The 23,234-nt window shown below is 38.7% G+C and overlaps 2 protein-coding genes across 4 annotated transcripts in view; both read right to left on the reverse strand.

Annotated features, from left to right (window-relative positions):
- Positions 1-31: 31 nt before the first annotated feature.
- Positions 32-12,269, reverse strand: sec14l7 (SEC14-like lipid binding 7). The gene is made up of 12 exons (XM_014968534.2): positions 12,065-12,269; positions 10,487-10,562; positions 6,340-6,383; positions 5,561-5,623; positions 5,277-5,465; positions 4,125-4,220; positions 3,982-4,042; positions 2,783-2,866; positions 2,064-2,170; positions 1,859-1,998; positions 1,308-1,477; positions 32-1,106 (listed from the first exon to the last, which is right to left on the reverse strand). Exons 1-12 carry the CDS (start codon positions 12,116-12,118, stop codon positions 976-978), a joined length of 1,215 nt encoding a protein of 404 aa, XP_014824020.1. The 5' UTR covers positions 12,119-12,269; the 3' UTR covers positions 32-975.
- Positions 12,270-13,594: 1,325 nt separating this feature from the next.
- The window catches only part of zfyve16 (zinc finger, FYVE domain containing 16), a 28,284-nt gene continuing 18,644 nt past the window's right edge, over positions 13,595-23,234 (reverse strand). The window contains exons 13-18 of one of the 3 annotated variants that reach the window (XM_014968529.2): positions 22,850-23,000; positions 22,667-22,747; positions 22,420-22,582; positions 19,170-19,275; positions 18,890-19,066; positions 13,595-18,020 (exon numbers count right to left, since the gene is read on the reverse strand). In XM_014968529.2, the coding sequence (XP_014824015.2) occupies positions 17,859-18,020; positions 18,890-19,066; positions 19,170-19,275; positions 22,420-22,582; positions 22,667-22,747; positions 22,850-23,000 (840 nt within the window). In that variant the 3' untranslated portion in view covers positions 13,595-17,858. Of the gene's footprint in view, positions 18,021-18,889; positions 19,067-19,169; positions 19,276-19,832; positions 20,055-20,681; positions 20,787-22,419; positions 22,583-22,666; positions 22,748-22,849; positions 23,001-23,234 lie in introns of those variants that run through there. The other 2 variants (XM_088010738.1, XM_088010739.1) reach the window with 2 other exon arrangements.

The raw sequence follows: 23,234 nt of genomic DNA on the forward strand, positions 1-23,234 counted from the left end.
AGTTCAATACAAATAAAAGCAATTTGGCATATTTAAACACAATAGGTTTTTATTGCAACATTTCAACATTAACCTTGACATAATGAAGCGTTCATAAATTAAAATAAATTATTACATATTTATGACATGCCCTAACAGTTTCTAGCTTGCAGAGTCAATACTTCATTGGCATCTCCCGCCTGCTTTTTATCTTTTATTTTTGGCTGCTCAACACATAAAGATCAGTCAAGTGGTTTCATTAACAGATTGCACACCAAGAATATTAAAACTAGATATTTATTTAACTTAAAAATATGAATAATCACTTATTCTCTGTGGAATTCCCTGTGGAATCAATATAGTATTTTTGAATTGAATTTGGAAAATACTGATGTTGTGCTCTGAACTCCGGCGTCGCTCAGTTGTTGGCCACTCCTGAGTGAGCAACGGGCAATTTCTAGCTCCACCGCTGGTGAAGAGGACAGGTCCTACTGTTATACACATCGACTTTAAAAGCAGAACTCAATAAAGTTCAGCAAAGTGCTGAAAACACAACCAGATGGTGTGAGGCAGCTGTTACTGGTGACTTTGGATCACCCAAAACTGGCCTGTAGATGGCAGTGTAAATGTGTTGTGTTCATGATCAAGCAAATCTTGCAGGAAATTGATCCAAAAACAAATATTATCTGAAAAAATTATTATTAATTAACATGTGTATTTATCATAATCTAGTAAATGCAATGCATACTTTGATAACTATGGAATCTCAGCTGGACTGCTTGAACTGACCTGTGGTTCAGTTCTGAATCATTTTGGCATGGTTTCAGTGCACTGCATTCACAGTACTGCTTCTCATCCTCACATTAATCAGCTTTACAATTAAGGCTCCAAACAATTAGGAACTAACATGCAGTGCACTGAGAGACGCTGAGGTTAAATCCAGTTGTCGTGAGGCAGCGAGGTGACCAAAATGTGAGATGTAATGTTTGTGTGTCCTCACTGCAGCCCCACGTCCCCTCTGCTGCACAGAGTCTCCAGCTGTTCATCCGCAGGAGGAATCACCTCCACATTGTAGCTAACCTTCTTGGACTGGAGGAGGCTGTAGCTGTTGTCAAAACACAGCACATCTGCAAGGGACAAGGGATAAGGTTAGCAACAGCTAGCAGAGAATACAGACACATTTGTTACACACTGACCACACAAAACTCTTTACACCAAAGCCACATTCACCCATTCACACTTACATACATATGCAGAGCTACATACATTTTAACCAATTTTCTTGACAAACATCCAGATAAACCTGAGGAAAACGAGCGGTTACTCACAGACTCCCGGCTCCGAGCAGGTGAGCCAGCTGTCTTCTGGGACCAGGTGGGCGTTGTACCGCTCACTGGGAAGAACCTGCACCATCTCGGCTACCTTCTGACTCCTGCTGTCCTTGGTGCGCCGGTACACTCCAAACCCGATGTCTGCTCCGTCGCTGGCAAACTGCCACCTAGCAGGGAACAGAACTGCGTCTTATTCTACTGATACATTTGTTTTTTAAAACACATTCCCTACATGTACTAAAACATAACTGACATGTGTTGAAACTAGAAAAAAGACACATTAATGAGACGTAAATGGATGGAGACAGTGAAGCTGCAAGGACAGAAGATACTCAAGTTTGTACGTTTTAATTAAAAATACATAATGTAATGTAGTATTAAGGGAAGGTATTGTATTTTTTTCTAAAATAAACAAGAATCTATCAATAACTACAAAGTTCTTAACACATTTTTCCCAAATTTTTGTTGAGATCAAAAAGAGTTGCTTTTCTTAATGCGTGTTATTGCTCAGTGTGTTTCAGACCAGATTTCTGCACCTGCTGTCATACCTGAGAAGGCTGCTGGGGGCAGCGACGTCGTACTCCAGCTGCAAGCTTGATCCGCGGCTGATGGTGACGCTGCTGTCATACTGAACCTTCAGCGACTCCCGCACGTAGTAAGACTTGGGAACGATCCCGCCGTAGTTGATCTAGAAGCGCAACGGTCAGAACCTTCCAAACAAACTGGATCTTGTCTGAGGGCTTCTCTTCTCACCATCGTTCTGCAGCGAGGGTCTCCGTCCGGGTCGGTCAGGGTTCCTCCGTACACCACAGGAAGCTGGTCAGGGTCGATGTGCTTGCGCAGGACTTCCTGCCAGTTATCTGCAAACAGCCAAACAATTAGGAGAAAAAGTCAATAAAACCATAGGAATGAAGGAAATAAATAATTTGGACATAATTTATAACATAATTACAGATTATGTTACAAATAATAAAGTTTTATTACAACCTTATTCTCATTTAATTATGACTTTACTTTTGCTTTAGTACAACTATTCTCATATTGTTACAAGTTTATTCTGGTAATTTGACTTTAATCTCGCATTGTTATGACTTTTTTTCATCATTTTATTACAACTTTACTCTTGTATTATTACCACTTTATTGACATATTATAATTTGATGCTTGTATTATTATGATTCTATTCTTGTAATATTATGACTTTATTTTCTAAATAATAAAAAAATTCTTAGCCTAATATTCCGTCATACGTTTCCCTGTGTTTGCGTTATAGTCCTGTGGTAATCTTATAATGTCTTAAATAATAGATTATTTATTTATCGCTACTATTATTATTTATTGCAGAATTACTATTAATTCTGTAAATAAAAAGCAGAAACCAATATAATTTAATATAAGGAATAATAAAAGTTAGCATTAAACAGAGCAATGTCAGAGATGTTATAGTTTAAAGAGAAGGAGAGTCATCTTACTTCCTAAAACCACGATTTTCCGTCGCGTTTCCTCACACAGGAAGTGTTTGATCAAGTTGTAGGCCATTGGAAACATTTTAGGAGCTGCAGCAAAAATAACAAAATAAAGAAATTCTTCAACTTCAACTTGAAAACACAACTTGAACAATAGCGAGACCATGTCGCAAATCGGGTGAGGTACCGTATTTTCCGCACTATAAGACGCACCTAAAAACCTTCAATTTCCTCAAAAGCCGACAGTGCGCCTTATAATCCGGTGCGCCTTATATATGGACCAATATTGAGCCACAACAGGTCCAGCAACGGACTTTACCACAGGGGCCGCGTTTCATTGGCTAATGCCCATTTTAGGTCACAGTGCAGCTACCACGTGCGTGACCGTCTCACAAACACAAGCTACAGTAGTAAACATATGCTAATGTACATTCAAAACCATGAATGCCGACTTACCCAGCCTTGCAAGAACAACAGGCATCAGTGATCTTGTCCACAGCTATATTTATGCTGAGGGTGTGAGGATCTGCTGTTTTCCTCATCTATCGGTAGCTTTTAGCTGTGACGCGCACAATGTTGGAGGCATCCAGTGGCTCAAACACCTTGATGTCGTCCAAAAAAGATGACATGAACTTGTTGGTTCCCCTGTCCATTGTCGTGGCTGATATGTTGTGAAAATCCGGCAGAAATGCTACGCTAATTAACTCAGATCGAAATGAAAGACGTCATGTTTACACAGACATGCAGTAGGCTGCTTACGTAGTTGGTCCACTACGGTAAGCAGCCGCCTACTTCTTTTTCCCCCGTAGAAGAAGTGGTGCGCGGTGCATGCTGGGATAGTTGTCAGAACACTGGTTTGTTAATAAAGTTTGATAATACATTTAAAGGGGGGGAGGGGCAGGGGAAGAGAGACAGAGACTGCAGCGGCAGCGTGTCGGTTGGTCTGTGTTACCCAGAAAGCAGTTGGGCATAATATCGCAACACCAACACCGTGAGTGAAACAACGGCTGGGCCAGCCTACTATATAAAGTACTCGGGGACCATTTCTTTATTAATGTGGATGTGTAATAATAGAGTATGAAGCGTCTATTCTATGCGCCTTATAATGCGGTGCGCCTAATGTATGAAAAAAGTCCTAAAATAGGCCATTCATTGAAGGTGCGCCTTATAATCCGGTGCGCCTTATAGTGCGGAAAATACGGTACCTTTAATGAGGAGCACCCTCTTCAGCCCCTCAGGGTAGTTGTCTTCATACATGGTGAGGACCTGCAGAAGATAAAGAGCAGCTCAGACACAGACTAAGGCTTTGAGAAACAGCGTGTGATGAATGTGAGAGCGAGCGACAAACCTCTCCGTAAGTCTCAATAGCAGGTTTCCAAATGTGCTTCAGTCCAAGTCCTTCGCAGTCATAAATCAGAGTGGTAGACTCTATGTTCTTCCCGAGCTGAGACAGACAGAGAGGACATGTTAGAGGAAGAGACGAGGAGAGGAAATATGAGGGGAAGAGAATGGAAACAGAGGAAGGGAAAAAAGTTTGAACCTGGAAGGAAGGTGAAGAAAATGGAAGAAAAAAAGTTAATCTAGGTCAGCCTTTCTCAACCTGTGGTCTCTAGGTGCCCCCTAATGGTCCGCAATGTACTGTATTTAAACGACTGTTATTTGGCGTGATGTGAGCTCAGAGTGCGACACGTACAGTTACCTTACCAAATGATTGTGTTTTAAAATAATACTGGATAAATAGCTTAAGACTGAATCACTCAAATGAAATGCTGAAGATACTGGTAGGAAGAAAACGTCACCTGGACTATATGATCAGAGAAATTCATGTCTGCAGGGATATTTTTCAGTTTCTCGGGGTGAGTTGCAGAACTTTTGTTTTTAGAATACCATTGATACATAGTATGCCACTGGCACGCAGAGGTCCTCCTGGCCTGAGTGTGATATGACGGTGACAAGGATGTGAGGAGCGTTGCACCCCATGCTGACTAACTGCATCCATAACACCTAAACTAAAATAATTATTTACATCAAGCTGAGAGAAAACAAAGATTAGAATCAACACTTTCAGAATCTGTAAACTCAAAAATGCCTCAGTAGGCATTTGAGTTTACAAAATACCTATGTGTCTTGGCCAGTCACATTTACAAAACAAGAATCACAGTTCTCATTAGGATGAGCAAAGAAGATCTCTTAAGTGCATTAAGAGGTTTATATTTTCATTTCAAGTTGCATATATTAAAATGTTGTGGGGGCAATTTCAAATTCTATGCTGTGACGTGAGCTCAAAATGCGACACGTACAATTACAAAACATGTCTGTGAAAAACAGTTTTAGGAGAAGCAAACATTCTTTTGTTTCTCACAAAAAATTAAGACAAGGGGAAGAGAGAATAGAAACAGATAAAGGGAAAAACAAAGTTTGAAGGTGAAAAAAATGTGGTACAAAGGGAAGGAAAAAAGTGAGTCTAGGTTTAGACGTGAGAGGAGAGCTTGTTCCAGACCTTCTCAGACTGCCTCCGACACTCCCGCTGTAGCATTTCGATGTGTCTGATCTTCGTCTTCAGGAAGTCCTGTTTGGTGGCTGACAGCAGCAGGCCTTTGGGGTCCAGAGGGCCAATCACGTCGTACCAGATGGGACTCCCCTCTCGGTCGTAGCCGCACATCCCACCGGATACGTACTTCTCGATAACCTTGAGAAGGACAATCATCAAACGACAAGATAACAGAGTGCGTCTCAGACGCCTGAGAAGACGAGTGGAGGAGAGGGGCAGGGGGGGCAAGTTACCTCTGGAGGCTTCCAGTCAGTTATGATGGTGTCCACTTTCATCTGCTTCCTGAACTCCACATGCTGTAAGAAGAGGAAAAGGAAGCAGAAGAAGAAATAAGAGTCTCACAAAAACCAGGAAGTAAAACTAATGACGAAAAACTCCAGCACAACCAAATTCAGTTCAGAAATTCTTTCTTAACCCCAGAGAGAAATGAAATGTCATAGAACACAATTTTCTTCAAAGACTTATTGTAGATGATGGTGGCTGTGAAGTATCTCCTACAGCAGTCAGTATCACAGCATATCTGAGAAACCCTCTGACTGAAAATCCTCTGTTGTTGTACAAAAGTTTCATAAAGAAGACGGGCAGGGTTGCTGAGACTTTTCTGGATTTTATGGGTAATCCAGAAAAGTATGGATTGTCCATGTGCATCGTCATCTCCAGACACTCCACAGAACAGAACCAGCATTCTTTATCAGGTTGTTGAGCTTCTTTAGCTCTGATGCTACCGCCTCAACTAATGTTGGCAGAAGAGATTATAGTCTCCACTGCAGATTTATACATGCTCAGCTGTCAAAAGTTCACTAATGGAGACCAAAAACAAAAAACAGTTGAGAAATTCCTGTTCAATTATTAACAATGCTACATATTATATAACCTCCTTGTGAGGTCTGTAGGTAATAATAAATAAAGAAAAAAGCAATATTTGCTATATGAATGTAAAAACTGTGTAGGAAAAATGTAAAGACTTGAGATGAGTCTGAGATACAAAGCAGAGATCTCACAAAAATCTCACCTTCCTGATCATGTTCTCTGATTTCTGAAGATTGAAGTTACGAGCTGGGAAGAGAGAAACAGAAGAGAGAGCGTCCATGTGAAAACATGAACGTTTTATTTCAGTCAGCACAGAGCACATGCAGTTATTCTTTGGTTTGGTAATTATGTCTCCTTCACACCAGTTTGAAGGAGACACTGGTGTCAGGAAATATTCCATGATATTCCACACTGATTACCTTTTTGAGACATTGTTTGGTCTCATTTCTTAACAGCAAGAAACATAGAAGTTATTTGAACTGTTGGGAATAAATAATTTTATTATATCTTCAGGGGAGAAAGAGAAAGCCCCCAAATTTGATAAAGGAAATTGAATTAAAATTCACGTGTTTCTAGAAAATTGTTTGGTAAACTGGAGATTCTGGGTTCGAATCTCAGCAGTGCCTCCAAATTGTGGAAATTATCTCAATTTAGGTTCTTAATGTAGGAGGTTCAAGAAGAGTCAGTGAGTTGAATTCATGAATTCCATTTAATAAGATGAAAGTGCAGCGCTGGTCCATTGCCCTGCTTTCCTTGTGGTCTAACACGGCAAAATGTCCCCTAACAACAGTTTCTGATTCCTTTTGGGTCTTTATCTAAGTTACGCTCTAAAGAGGTCCGTGCTGCTTATTTAGGAACTTTTCCAGTACATTCAATAACCTTCTGAAGACCAATGCGCCTTATGGGGGCCAAAGCCTGACCCGAAGTGAGTGAGCACACTTTTCAGGGATAAAGGTTAGGTTTAAAGGTATGGTGTAAATTAAGTTTTGGTTAAGGTTTGAATTAGGAATATACTGGTGTGAGGGTAAGAGCAGTTACTAAAATGAATAGAAGCCAGTACTAAGTCCTAAATATGGGTAGAAATACAAACGTGCACCTCTTCTCTAGTGGCACCTGCTCCAATGGCAGATCTTGTGCTAAAGTCCATTTCCTGCTGCATACAGTTGAGTGCATGTGTGTCTGTGTTCTTGTATTTGTATATTGTAAGGACCATGTTCCTACACATATGTTATGAGGACCCACTGCTCCATGAGGAGAAGAGTCGCTTTGGAGTTAAGGGTTAGGTTTAGGACAAAGGTGTGAGTTAGCTATGGTCTAGTGATGGTTAAGGGTCAGGGATAGGCTATAGAAATGAATAGAAGTCAATACGAAGACCTTTCAAAGGTAGAGAGACATAACATGTGTTTGTGTATGAAAGTGTGTGGGCCAGCAATTTCAACCAATCACTGCTTTTCCCATATCCGCACACCGTCATTGGCCGATCTGTACACACCCTCAAGGCAAAACCTGTGGCCCAGAATTGTTTTCAACACAGGCTCACTCTCTGGAGCAATAATCATTTAAATGTATATTCAATGCCTATCACTTGAAGCAGAGCAAGATATCTTTTTAGTATCTGTGTTTTATGTTAAAGCATAAATGAGATCAGATAGCTTCCATAGGCTCACTCCAAAACAAGCACAGGAGAAATAGTGTTAAATTAATCTAAAGTAAGGAATGTTTATTCACTTTCTTTTTTAGTTTTATTTAACGTGAAACAGTGTGATGGATTTGGAATGGATAATTTTGGGGACACAAAATGAAGCTTCTGGATGGTGGGAAGAGAATAGCCTCACCTTTCAGGAACAACGATGTTCACATCAGTTGCTGTCTTCAAAATAACAACAGTGAAATTAATGCAGAGGAGATTAGGTGCTTTCATTGTAAGTATTTTTTTTATATTTCACACATAGAAAAATGCATATACTCCCAACAGTTCATATAACTTCTATGTTTCTTGATGTTAAGAAATAAGTGCCTTTGACACAGTTTCAAACTGTCAGCTTGTTTTTAAGCGAGCAGAGAAACTGGTCAAAGTCAACAGGCAGTGCGCGCGCGCGTGCACACACCCCCACACACACACACACACACACACACACACACGCACACGCACACACACACACACACACACACACACACACACACACACACACACACACACACACCCCCCTCTGGTCATCGATCTCAGCCTGCTCTGACTGTGGATCATTAACCAGACAGACCACAGCTGCTAGAAGCTTCTGACAGAAACATAAAATTACAGTAGCAGAGCTACTGAAACATAATTTTATAGACTTACTTTTTCTATGAAGTTTTGACTTTTTTTTAGGGAGAGAACAACTGGAGCTGATTGAGAAAACAGTTTTTCTTCAAATTACCACATGATGAATTCTTTGCTGCCAAAATACCGTTAATGAGACATTCCCCAAAAATACATAAGGTTAATGTTGTAGTCAGAAGTTTTCATTCAATCACGATGACCTGAATATCATTTTAATTCTGGGTTTTAAGAGACAGCTTCTAGAAGCTTCAGTCATTTTTGAAAAGAAGAATTAGATGAACAAGACTGAATTAGATTTAAATATCTCTAACAGAGACACGATCAAAATACTACATGATGGATTAAATATAATAACAAAATCAGAAATAAATTTCTGAAATGCTTGTCAAGTATGAGCCATGCAGACCTCTCAGGTTGTCAGAGACCTACTAACTGAACTAAACAAGATGAGGCAGTGTCTAGTTTCTATGGTCCTCAGCTCTGGAACAAACTCCCTGAAAACCTGAGATATGCAGAAACAGTTGGTCCTTTTAATCAGGACTGAAAACAGTTTTGTTTACAAAAGTTTTTGAACAAAGAACCAGACTAATGAACTGTCCAACTACAAAAAGTGCAAAACTATTTAGATACTCTACAAATGTAAAAAAAAAAAAACCCACAAAATTTCACAATTTGCGGTGATTAAAATCTCACGTTTAAAAGGTTGTTAAAAAATAATGTATAAAACTAATGTATAATAATAATTGAATAAGGACTCATTTTGTTCATTTAATCCAATTATTGCGTCACTCTCTGCAATCCACTGACCCTCCGACTGATGGAGGGGGTGGGGCGAGTAGAGGTATTTTTTTCCACTAAGGCCAAAACTGCAAATATACGATCATATTTAATAAATTAAAATTTCCTCTGATTAAAAGTACCTGTAGAAAATAACATGTAAAGCAGGCATTAAACTTACATTTCATTAAGCACACATTCATGTATATTTTTATTAGTGCGATGTAATATTCTAATCTTAAATGTTGGGTTGTCATCGGTTGGAAGTGGGAAATCATCATAATTAATAGAAATAAAGGGTTAAAAACATCAGTCTGTACCTAAATAATCTAAGTAATATTTTAGTGAACTAAGCTAGTGAAATAAATTATTTTCAATACGACTTTATGTAAGGCACAATGCAGAAATACATACTTATGGATTGAAAATCTTGTGTGAAAATACCTGTAAAAAATACCACTGTCTGAAATACTCAAACAGTGAATATTGGTGTGAAAAGGAAAAGAAGACCAACAATCTCCTTCAGCCCGCAGGTGTAAATACTGTAGCCTCTAGCTCTGGTATTTTTCCCCCAGACCTCCAGAGAAATTGGATACGGTGTCACTTTAGGAACAGGTTTGGCTGTAGGCCTCTGCCTTTGTTTGGTTTGAGTCAGAGGAAACTGCTTTCCTTTCAGAAGGTGTGAGCTGCGTTGCGAAGAGGTCGAACACAATAAACGGCGGATATGAGAGTAAGCGTACTACGATGACAACCGTTGGCAACAAAGTGTACCCAAAATATTAAAGTCAATCCTTGAATCTATTTTTCAGATATTAGTGAAGCACCAATTATATTGGTCTTAAAGCTGCTGCTTTTTGGCCACTGAGCAGTGCAGTAGTTCTGAATATTTTTGAGTGTCCCTCATACTGACCTTTGAGTGACCAGTATGGCTGGAAAAGAACTAAATCTATCAAGTCTATGTACCTCATGAGCCTGTGTTAATTTTTACTGTAAAACCTTCAACTGCAGCACAACACTGGCAGCAATTTGATTCCAAAATGCTGCTGAAACTATATAAATACATTTAAAACTGTATTAACAAGACTGAACTGCACCTTATTTTATTATCAATCAGTTCAATCACAGAGCAACATAGGTCGACTTATCCTTGATCGGCTGCAAACGGAGACCAACGGGTCAAACTGTGTTCCCTAAATCTATAATCAGTGTCCAGAAAGCACTGAACAGGTGAACCTGGACGTCTGAGACTCACCTCGAAGCCAGCGGAGGAGGTAGTGGTCATGCTGAGCTGGCAGGCTGGGGAGAACATCTTGAATCCTCTCCCGAAACTGAAAGAAAAGCCAAGGCGCAGTTCTTAGTCACAAAGAGTTAAAAAGAAGGAAAAGCAGCTTAAGTAAACCTTTGTGGGCTGCTGGAGTAGCTCTGTCCGCAGAAACTGGGATAAACATGCAAAAAAAAACTCAAAGCATTGTTTGGCATGCAATCTAGCAGTGGGCATTTATTGTTTATCGTTTATCAGTTATCATGAAGAATTTCCTAGAAGAATTTAGATTTGATCTTCTCAATAAAATTCAATTAATCACATTAAACAAAAGACAAAACTGGCAGTGTTATCGTAAATGTTTTTATTCTTTTTTCCACTATTTGTTCACGAGAGCGTCGCTAAATATAAGTAAATTCAAAAATATGACTAAATGCAGTTAGTATGCTTAGTTTAGTGATAAAAATCTCACTTCTTTAATGAAGTAGTGTCCTAAAGAAGCCTGTTTTAAATGTGAATTTTCTTCAAAAACAGTATTTGTATTTGTCCACTCAAGTCCACTTTTGAATAGGAAGAAAATAAAATGAAAAAATACCTAAATGAAAGTGTCAGAGTGGCCCAGTCAAAGTGTGGGCTTCAATCTGAGGTAGATGCTGTAGTTTGACCTTAAACAGGCTGTTTGTACTCTAAAACTCCAATATGTCTGAATTACAACAATTCTGCAAAGAAGACTGGATCAAAAATCCCCTCAGGGACGTAAATCGACTCATTATTACTTCAAACACTTGATGTTTGTGATACCAGCGGTGGAGCAGCAGGTTATAGGCTATAGGGGCTGATCAGTTTTCAAGCAGGATGGTTTGGAAAGCTTTTCCCCTCAAATGAAACCGTCATTTCAAAGCTGATTTTTGTATTTCCTCAAAAATCAGGAAATACATGAAGATGTTTCAGATCATCAGGTTGTCCTTCTCTGATGATCCGAAACATTTTATGGACTTTTTAACAGCCCTCCTGTCCATATTAGTTCTCCGTTTGTAGCTACATGGTTACAATTTGCACCATAAAAGTTGCTATTTTTGCTCATTGTTAAAAAAAGTCATTATTTGTCAAACTAAATCCATTTTTGCTTCACTAAAATTATGTGGATAAATCTAAATACACACGTTTTCAAATCCAAGCTCATCTGCTTTTAGTTTTTAAGTTCAAATAAAAGCAAATGGTCCTTATTGACCATTATAATAATTTATTAACCATTTATTGTAATACATGGTTATTTAAATGTTATTGGAGAACAAACAACTCTGACCCATAAGGAGGAACTTTCCGCAACCTGTGATAAAAATTATTCAGAAAAACAAATGTAGTTTCAAGAAACTACATGTGGTTGTGGGTTTGTAAGTTTTAACACAGAGCATTAGCACATAACATATTCAAAGTTTTCACTGGGAGAGCATCTGAAGTTGGATCAATGCAAACCAAAAGATATCAGCCTCGTGTAAACCAAAGTCATTTCCAAAAAACCTCTCAGAATTTCCAGCAGATATTCCAGATTGGGGAATCATCTCTGACCTCGGTGAGGGTCTGGGCCTGCTTAGGGCTCAGGTCTCCGGCTCGTCCGCTCATGTCTCGGCTGAAGCGTCTCTCCGATGCTGCTGCTGTCTGCGAATGAGAACTGAAGGAGGTAAAGACAGGTAGACGGGTGAAAATGCCACGCCTCCACTCACTTTCTCTCACATGTGCTCACAAAGGAAGGTGGACTTTCACCCCGCTCCCACTGGTTACCTGCTGAAACCTTCAGGAGAGCTAAAAAAACAAACAAAATAAATAAACTGGAGTTATTTGATTCTTTTATAAAATATTAGGCAAATTTTGATTAAATGATCTCTTATAAGTAGTGATTTTCTTCTGGTGTCATGCATAACAAGAAGAGCATACACTGGTTATGCATGACACCATCGATCCAAGTCAACAGATTACATAAAAACGGTTGGGTAACAAGTGTTTGAAATCTGCTGTTACTTACTTAATCAATAAAAAAAGAAAAGAAAAAGTTTCGCATAAAATATGGTTCTTATCCGATTTATTTTTTAGGAATGTTCAGTTTATTTACATAGCAAATGCCATTTAAAGGCACTTTGCAAAGAAAAAAAAAAGTTTAATTCAATCACACATACCATCCAGTTGATCCTAGTTATCAAACGGTGCAATATGCTCAATTAATTATACAAAGCAGTTTAAAAAGGAAACCCAGCAGATTGCATCGGGTCACCAGTTTACAGCGATCACTGCAGAACCTGGCGAAAGAACTTATAACCTCATCTTATCTCACTGCAACCAAATCTAAATGCATTTCATTTGAATTTGAGAGACAAACATGAAGCAGTGCAGTGCTCTGAATTTACCTCCATCCAACTTGACCAGTTTTTCCTTCTTCTGAAGGACAGCATGATGCTGCCCCCACCACATCAGAGTAATGTCATTTTTCCACTGCACAAAATGTGACATGAAGGCCAAAAAGTTCAGTTTGGTTCTGATTTGATAAGTGCTGGGTCGACTTTACAGCTGCAGTACGGAGCTTTCATAACAAACAAAACAACAAAAAGCTAATTTTTTAAAATGAAAGTTACATGCTGCAGCTTTAAAGTCTGGCATTAAACTGCAAAGAGGATTTCTTCTGGCTCCCCTTTCGCTCCTTGTCCATAAAAGTCAGATTTTTGAGGACTACAACTCATTTTCAGCAGATCAGTGAATTCTGGAGGGAGCTGGTTAACCAGGGCTTTATGTGGCTGTGTCAAAGTAAAGGTCGGAATTTGAACTGAATTGTTTGAAAACCAGTCTTTTTTTTTCCTTTCCACTTCATAATTTTGCACTCATTTATGCTGCTCTCTCAATATTTACAGCTGGAACACTCTGTATGGAAAAGGTACAGGAAATGATTACTTCCAATTAAAAAAGGACAAATAACCCAGCATCGGTGAAAATGAATGAATGCAGAAATAACCAAAAGAGATTTTAAAATCCCTAAAACAAAATGAGTCTGCATTTATCCCCACCAGTCAGGTTTACTTTAAAGAAGAAAAGAAAAGCACATCACAGACATTTTTTTTTTCACAAAAGTAATTTTATTATTTAAATACACAAGCTATTTAGACCCACCAAAATAAAGCTGGTGTCATGAATAAATAGATGATTTACAAGAAATCACAATCAGAGAGCCTAGAAGGTCCTTCTCATCCTGACATAACTCAGCTGTTCCAATCAACAGAGGAAGAAATAATTCATCATGACAGCATTTCCCAGCTCCCCTCGCTGGACAGGAGGGGGAAACGGACATCTCTGACCCGGAGTTCAGCGCTGAAACGGATATGTACTTTGGAAAGGATCAATACAAATCAAACTCCAAAGGTTTGACGTCGGATAATTCACGTCATGCATCACCCAAGATTAAAAAAAAAAAAAAAAAAAAAAGACTGTCCACGCTAATGGATGAAACTGTATGAAATCTTGACGTACAAACAAATCCAAAAAAATAACTTGACTTTTAAGTAAATGAAAGCATAGATTTTGATTACTTAAGAGCAGAACCACAAGTCTAAATTCTGAAGAAATTATGTTTGTTACATTTTCTGCTGCTGTCAGCACTTATTCTGTCTGCGGGCGGACATTTTGTTGGACCAGATCCGGATGCATCAACACTACTTGAGTTCTTTTTTGTTTCTTCATTCTTTATTTTGCATTTATGTAGCTAAGAGATCTAAAATCTTAGATGTTAAAGTTAAAATAAGTGAAGTTTAGTGTCCATCCAGCAGTTCCTTTCACACGTCCACCTGTCATTAGCTGAAAATCGAACCTTGTGGGGGCGAAAAATTCAACTCTGAATCATTTGAAGAAAACCTAACTAGAAAAAAAAACATGCAAAGCTTTACAGGTCAGTTAAACGCTGATTTTTATCAATTAAAACTATATATTCTTCATCTCCCCCCCTCTCATTTATTAATCACATACTGACACAAAACAGCAAATAGCCCAAGTCATGCACACACTAACTCCCCTGGCTCTGTTTACTGATGGTTAAAGTCCAACCTGCAGAGGGAGGGTCAAGGCTGCAGATTTAAAACATTCACGTTGAACTAGATTTGCATTTTTTTTTTTTTTCTTTTTAACCTCACATTAGCTCCAAACGTCTTAAATATGCTGGATTTTTTTTTTTATCAGTTATACCAAAAATATCTCTGCAATATTAAAAAAAATTATTTTTTTTCTCCTTTTATACATATATAATCTCTGCACATTTTTTAATACATATGGATGAGAAGAAGTCAAACACTGATTTTTATCCTAAACTAGAAAAATAGAAGCTAGAATACTGATGAGCGCACAAAGCTACTCTCTGCCATCAGGGTCTTACTGGATGCTCTCCTCTGATTGGTCAGCTTCAATTGACCTGATTAGGCTCCACCCAATATTCCATCTCAGCAGATATTGAAGAAAAAAATCTTTAAATTAGATGCATAGTTAATGAGTTATGACAGCTCAGCTAAGGATGCATAGATGATTAGTTTCCATATTGTCATCTGCTTAAAATAACGGCCGGAGTGTTGTTGTTTTTTTTGCCAAAAATGAATGTATATATTTTTTCTTTCTAAATCATCTTTTGGCAAAGGAAAAAAAAAACACTATAGTCATCATTATTTTAGGAAGGTGACGATATGACTGGAGGCGAACAGAGAAATTGATGTTGGTCTGAAACGCTAAAGTCGGCTCTTTTTCCAAACAGTGAACGCGCCTTACTGAAGCCTAAGCGCTACAGAGTAGCAGCAACACTCTTCAGTGTGGAAGTTGTTCCTGTGGTGTGGTGTCAAGAAGTACAGAGACGTCAAAAACGTTTAGAAATGACAAAGAAACGTCTGTAGATGGTTCAGGTTGTGACAAAGAGAACGCTTTGTTTTAGAAAGGTAACAGCTGAGTGAATTACAGCAAAGATTTATGGTTTTATCATATTCAGCCGCCGTCTGGGTCTGGAAATGTTGCTCATCTTTTATGATTCTCCTAAAATAAAATTTATATTCTCTAAAGAAGACACACAGACCTGCCAGAGCTGGTAATGAAGCCATTTTATGGATTAACTGAATTTTTTTGTTGTGGAATTTTTGAAAAATGTAGATTTATTTTTCACCAATGCTCCAATGGTTATTTTTTTTTCTTTTTTCTGTCAATCATAATTTATTTTTTTTAAAAATCAATTAACATTGGAAATCAAATTTGGTATAAAGACATTATTTCATTTCCAGGACCAGCTGATTATTACTGCTAGCCAGGCTACTTGCTGATCCAACATAGTGCAAACCGCTTAAAACCCATGCTTTGTCCATTTTCTCAAATAGTTTTACTCACACAGCGGTGCCACATCATCTTGGCTGATAACATAAATAATTAATGACCATTCTGTAAATCTTCCTTAAAGTCCTAAATGAGAAAGTGGAATCAGCTGAAATCGACGAAAGCTTTCCGAATCCCAGGGATCTGAAACTGGCTACAAGATTCTGATCGGTGCAGGTCTATATGTGATTGGTTGCTATGGGGTTGACAGGAGGGGCGTTAAACAGATACATTCAAGATCTTTGGTGTCGACTCAACGATAAAACATTCACACAGAGTGAAGATGTTGAGAAGACGGTTCCAATAAACTCAGCTTTGCCTCCTTCAAATCTCAGCTACTTATTGATTAATCAAATGTTCTGCTTTTGAAGATTTCATTTTTCACTGTAAGAATAATAAAAAAAAAACAATAAAATGGAGAGATGGCATAAACAACTACAGTCAGCTTTCTTCAAATATTCAAGCCAGTGGAAGCAGTTTATACGAGGAATGTTGCTGAGACTTGACACTCCTATTTTAGAAGAATAAAAATAATAAAAGATGAATATATAAGTTTAATCTGATGTCTCAAGCTACTTGAATCCCATTATTCTCCCATAATATCCAGTCAGGTTGGACTTTTGGTTTGTAGAAAACCAAAAGTCTTAGGGAACATGGAGTCGTTTTTTCTTTTGCGTTCCTTCAAGGTACTCACCTTGAAGTAAATTTGTGAAAACATCCTGGTCTATTCTGTATGCAGTAACAATGAAAAATGTCAACTTAAAACCTAAAACTACCTTTAAAGAACCTCAGTGAAAGCGTGTTCATTCTTAACTTTTTGGTACAGAAAATTTGATGCTTGTGTTTGCTGGTGTAATATGTCTCAGTGGAGAGATGACTGCAAACAGAAAGACAGTTATACCAAAAAAAAAAAACTGTCAAATGGCAAATATAACCCTGTGAGAATAACTCCAAAATACACAAAATAGTTTGGATGGATTTGATCAGTTTGTAGTGCGTCTGCATTCACAAGAAAAACCTGAAAAGACATGAACATGCCTGGAAAAATCTTACAAAATGATTTTGTACCAGAAAACCTTTCAGGATTTTAAATAGCGCATGAGCTGACTAACATACGTGATAGTGAGGGAACGCAAAAGAAAAAAAATTCCCCATGTCTCCCAGGGGGCGCTGTAATTTTTCTACTCAACATTCCATGTTTTTACTAAAAAAAAAAAAAAACATGGTTTGTGTTTCCAAACAAATGAATAAACTCATTTGTTTATAAATAGACTAAAAGGAAAAAGTCTCCATAAGTATAACTGAACCTGAGCTGGTAAAACACGACTTGCATTAAATTGTAGCATTTCTTCCCGGATTTGTTTCTCCGAGTATGTTGCTGTGAAACGCGTGCTTTTTTTTTTTTTGCCTTGATTGAGTGAGATTTTAATCCAAACTATGTTAATGTATTATTATTCTCTGTTGCGCTGAGGGCAATAAACAGTGACCCTAAGCAAGTGTGTGAACAGAAAATCTGAAAAATAAATATTTCAAATGAAAAAAATCGACCTACAAGACAAAAAAGTCCTGATGTGGACACAAAGAAGCTGTGTTTCTGTGTTTTAGCAGATTCTTCATCCTTCCAGAATGCCTTCACAAGAACATCGGCACCTTGTGGCTTCTCTGCTGTCAGTTCATTCAGTTAGCCCATTTTAATTGATGAATACATCCAGATGATTTTTTTTTTTTTTTTTTGAGAAGTAGTGACATTCACAGAGGAGCTCCCAGAGAGCCAGGAAGGCAGAGCTTATCGGAGCGGTTTGCTGCCATGTTTCTTGTTTTCTGTGTTTAGTGTTTGCCGTAGCAGCTTTGGTGACGACAGAATCCATTTTTTTATAAAGTTTGCATCCCACTAAAAATACATCCATCCTCTTGAGGGGTCTACATTTTTTGTTTGTTTATTTTCTTTTTTAATACTTTGAGTGGGTGGTGTTCCGTTTTTGGTTCACTGGAAAGTGTGTGTGATGTAGAAGACCAACTCCATGTCCATGGCAGTCTGCGGTACGCTGGCACTCCCTCCGTGAATGACGGGAATCAGAGCGCTGTCCATCTCGTTCATGTAGCGTTGGGGGAGGAGCCGGCCTCCGGACCCCGCCTGGTACTCCACCTGGGTGGGCAAACGAACACAGTCACGCAAAAACATTACTATCAATCTTAAAGGTGTGGCATGCATTTGAGAACATAAACATGAAACAGCTAATGCAATAGTTTGTAGTGCAACTACAGATTAGGGCTTTAGGGAGGCATAGTTTTTATTTGTAAAGAAATTTAAAAGACCGTTTTTTTTTTTTTATTTTCCACATCACAATTATGTCAATTTTGTGGTACGACAGGGATTTTAAAGTGCCTTCCTAAAGGGGGCGCCAGTGTTCTGTGACATGAGGAGAAAAAAACTCAAACCAGAAAAAAAAACTGCAAACATTTGTTTAACTTCATAAAATTACAAAATAGATGGAGTTTTATTACCTAAACCTATAATAAACCAACAGTATCGGGGTTTGAACCCACCATGCAAAAAACACAAAATCTTAAATAGTATTTTTGGCTAACACACATGTCTTAGAACACTCGAAATAAGACAAAACTAACTTAAACGAAACTTTTCAGAAAGATATAAGAGCTTCTGTGAAGTTAGTAATTTCTTCCTAATGGAAAAAGCACTATGATATGTAATACATTCAATAAGTGAAATAGAATTAGTTTTATTATCAATATTAAGAAATTATTTACTTAAAACAAGTTCCTATATCTGCCTGAAAAGTTACTTGTAAGTTAGTTTTGTCTTATTTGAAGTGGACTAAGATATTTCCCTAGAAACTAGACCAACAATGATTCTTGCTGCTGGGTAACAATGCTACCAACTACCTGTAGCCATTAAAATAACTCCAATGTAAATCAATGTTTTTGATCTTTAGACATTTTCCTCATGTCAAACATTTTAGCTAAGCCCTCCAAACGCTGCGGTTCAGTTTTTACCATGTCAGCCTGAGTGGAGATGCGGAGCCAGAGCGAGTTGATGCCGCCTGCGGTCAGAACTGAAAGGTGAGGAGCCAGAGCGCTGCAAGTCGCCATGGCGATCTCCTTCTGAAACATGCTGCAGGACGACAGCACAGACGCCAGGCTGCAGTCTGGAACCTTCAGCTGGTAGAAGACCTGCAGAGATCCGCTCATGTCACACATCTTCAGAAGTTCAGCAGCAGAAGAAACAGTCTGCTCAGTAAAACGCAAAAACAAAAAAAAAAGAGAAAAAACTCACCTCAGTGCATCTAATGGAGCGGCTGTCGGACTCAAACTCTGCATCCTGCTGCATTCTGACACTGGGGACGCCATCCAGAGGCCTCCCATCAACCCCACTGGTTTTACTGGTCAACACAAAATGACACACAGCAAATTTGGAAGTGTTCCATCAACTCCTACAGAGTTAAATTCAACACTTTGAAAGTGTCTATATTGGTCCACTCTAGATGGTGTAGAAGTTACACTTTTGAAAGTGTTATTTGTGATAGAGCTGAATCAACACTCACAGTAGTTGAAATAAAACACACTTCAGTGTTAATCTACCCAACACTACTGTATAGTCAAAAGTTAACACTATGAATGTGTTAATCTAACACAGAACGGTGTAAAGTATATATTAACATAGAAATCAGTTTTGAAATACTACTAGCAGGGTGTGCTGTGGTGGCGCAGGGGTTACAAATGGAGGCTCTAGTTTTCAATGTGGCTGTCGTGGGTTCGCTTCCCAATCTTCCCCTTCTCTCATTACCCACATTTTTTTTGTCAATTTATGACCAAATAAAAGCCACTAGAACAATTAAAACCTTTTTTTTCCCAGAAACTATTGGCCATCAATAATCCCCAAATTAATTTTAAAAGACATTAGATGCCACATTAGATGCAATAAAAACACCAGCACCAGTTGCAGTATGTCATCTACTTTTATTTCAAAACATCAAACAGCACTGACAGCAATATACAACAAAGGTCATTCATTCATGGTACTTTGCATTGAAGGTGAAGTGTGCTTTGAAAGTTCATTGGAAACAGCCATGGGTGGTCTTGTGATCACTGATGGTGAAGTGTCTTTGGTGCTGCTCTTGTTTTCGCCAACATGAAGGAGGAAGACTGCCAGCCTGGAAGCCTTATAGAAAAAAAATTTGGACAGCATTAAAAGTCGTGCCAACCTGTCTGAAGAAATGTGTTGGAGTCATAACAGGCTTCAGTCACCAACATGGCACACTAACAAAGAAAAAACATTTTGGCAGTTTTTAGATGTGCCACAGGTACAAAATACCAGAGTCAAATGGCTCAATTGCCTCCTCATTGTGTAGATACGTTCTCCAGAGTCCTGCTAATCACCTAATTATTCTATTCAGGTGGTGCAGCAGCGGCATATCTAAATGTTGCAGGACAGTGGCCCTCCAGGACTGGAATTTGACACCTGTGGCATAGACCCCGCTTTGCAGTCTACAGCCAATGGTCCAGCACAGGCAGACCATTGGCTATAGACCCATTTTGCAGTCTACAGCCAAAAACTTGAAGAAAACGACCTCGCAGCTAAATAATGTTAACTCAAATGGCCTCCAGATTTTCCTGACAGTTTCAATGTTCGGTTAAGATAATACATAGTCGTATATACCGTGATATCCAAACAAATAAACGTACGTTAAGCGAACTATGTATATGAATCGATACTCTTGTGTAAACGGAAAATGAATGCCTCCATAAAAAATAGTCAAAAACATGATCATTTTAACATAAAACTTACCATGTTATAATAAGCTGCAGACAAGACACCGTACTGCTGCCTCCGCTCCTCAGGCAAACATGTGACGCAGTAGTGGAACAAGATGGCGTTGGCCGGGGGGCAGGGCTAATGACCGGGCCCAAATAATAAAGCTCATGATAATTTAACTTTACAACATGGACATGCCTGCAACAGAGGAGCTAACAAGTTTCACCATAGAAAGCGACTATGTCATTTTGAAGTCCATCTGACATGAAGTACAACAAACCAGAAACATCAGGCACTAATGATGAAACAACACAATCAAAACATGTTAACGTAGTCCATAGAAATGCTCTAGCTAGTTTGCCATTTGTTGCCAAATGACTGATGATGACGTTGGTGACAAGCTTTACCCAGAATGCACCTGGAGACAATAAGGACGATTCATTTGTAGTTGTGTGTGTCAAAGTTAAATATAAGCGTGAAAATAAAGCCAGTCATGTGGCACAACATTTTATTAAATATTTTACACTCACTATGTCACTAAAATCAGTCAATCTGGTAAGGATTTTAGCAACCATGAGTCAACAATGGGGCACCCAGCTATATAATCTACTGGGGTATCGTACACAGTTTTCAACAGGAGAGGGCTGTCCTTTACAGTTTTCATCAGATGTTCTAAAGAAAATTTGGATCCCTGAAGGCATGTTCTTCCTCCCATGTGGGCCCCCTGTAGGTCCAAGCCGGGGGTATGTGTAATCCCTACCCTATCGGTTGCTCCTTCCCTGATGTGATGTCACAAATATGTTACAATTGTGGGAGGAACTGTCTGATGTTGATTTCTAAATTAACACCAGACTGAGTGTTGAGTTAGACTGTTGGAGTTAATTTAGAAATCAACACTGGTCTGGATTTCTTTTTGTTTAACTCTTTGGAACTCTTTAGTGAGTGTTAGGGAAACTAACACTAACACTCATGTTGTTGAATTAACACTGTATTTTTAACATACAACACTGGAAATCTGACACTTCTGAATTTGCTGTGCACTAAATAAATAAAAGCCACTGGCTAAATTTATGTCGCAGTAATTAAATCAGATACGCAATTAAGTCAGTTTTGTGAAATTTCATCTGAACCACAGATCTAGAATGACATTGGTGCTTTTGTGGAAGCTTCCACAAATCCTAACTTCTGAGGAACAAACCATCAGGTTTAGGGCTGCAACTAATGAATATTCTGACAATCGATTAATCGGATAAAAGATTTGCCGCGGCCTACAGACTTTTCATTTAACCACTTAAACCTTTTTCAAATTCAAAAATACTTAATTGATCCATAAAAGGAAAATTAAATGAAACAACTTTTTTAAATGCCATATTAGAAATGCATTAAAAATGCAAATAAGACAAATAATACATATTTTATTGGGTAAAACCCAGTGATGTAGCATTTCTTTAGTAAATTTGATCAGGAGAAGCTAAAACTGTCACTCTAGGAGTTTTGGGTGAAACATATTCCCAGACAAAGGTGTTTTTGTATTATATATAAAGTATATATTTTATAGACTTTTGGCTTACTTACTGTTGCTCATTCATTATAATGAAAGTTCACCTTCTTAAATACCAATGACCTTTTCTGTAAAAAGTGGACTGTGGACAAATTTGCCCTTCAAAAAATTGGAATCATCAGATTGTAAATTATGGAGCTCATTTTAATTAATTAATAATGTTATTAATTGATTAATTGCCTGTTGGGACAGGCTTAGAAGTAAAGTTACCCAGAGTTGACGGGAGATGTCCAGTCGACCCAGCGGACCGTGACATTCTCTCGGACCTCTCCGCCGTCATTCTTCCCACAGGGGATGTGGAAGTCTGTCTGTTCCCTCAGGGCGGAGCGCAAAGACTCCATGGTCTCCGGTGGGATCTGAACCATCAACCCATCTGAAAAACAAATTTATATCTTACCTATTATTCACACGCTGGCATATACACTAGATCTAAAGTCTGACTGTGAGTAACTTTTACCTTCGACGATGCTGGACTTGGCAATAAAACCCGATGAGGCTTTCAGCGCTCCATTAAACACCACAAAGCTGGCTCCAGTCACTGTAGAAAGAAACAATGGAGTCACCTCAGTAAACAAACGTACAAGCTGCTGCAGCACTGACAGTTTTCCAACAAAGAGTAATGAGTTTGCAGCAGCCAGACCTGTGCGAGTCTTCCCTGGCTTGCTGTTGGCTTGAGTCTGATAGTTTCCCTCTTCGTTCTGGAAACACACCAGGTGAGAGTCGGCCTCCTGGCTGAAGCTCGCTCCGATGCTGATGACATGCTCGTTGGAGGAATTCACCACCTTCTGCATCTGTAGAGCACAGAAAACCATTTCTGTCTGTGGTAAACTGCTGCACACTTTCAGATATCGTTTTGTTTAAGGACGTGTTCACACATCATCAACATCTTCAAACAAGTTAAAACCTTTGAGGAACCTGTTCCACCCCTCGCCTGTGGCGGTGCTACACCCAGAACCACTTAAGGAAACAACATGAAAACCTCTGTCTTCAGAAGACGCCGCAACTTCTTTCTTCATGAAATGTAA

This window comes from Poecilia mexicana, unplaced genomic scaffold (assembly GCF_051168715.1).
Source record: "Poecilia mexicana isolate PSO_F unplaced genomic scaffold, ASM5116871v1 scaffold_12, whole genome shotgun sequence".
NCBI lineage: Eukaryota > Metazoa > Chordata > Actinopteri > Cyprinodontiformes > Poeciliidae > Poecilia > Poecilia mexicana.

Coding starts and splice junctions, on each gene's coding strand:
- sec14l7 (XM_014968534.2), bottom strand. CDS start 12,118: ATGAGCGGACGAGCCGGAGACCTGAGCCCTAAGCAGGCCCAGACCCTC. Junction 6,384..10,486: donor CCTCCTCCGCTGGCTTCGAG/GTGAGTCTCAGA, acceptor CTCTCTTCCCAG/CTCGTAACTTCAATCTTCAG. Junction 1,478..1,858: donor GCCCCCAGCAGCCTTCTCAG/GTATGACAGCAG, acceptor GTTCCCTGCTAG/GTGGCAGTTTGCCAGCGACG.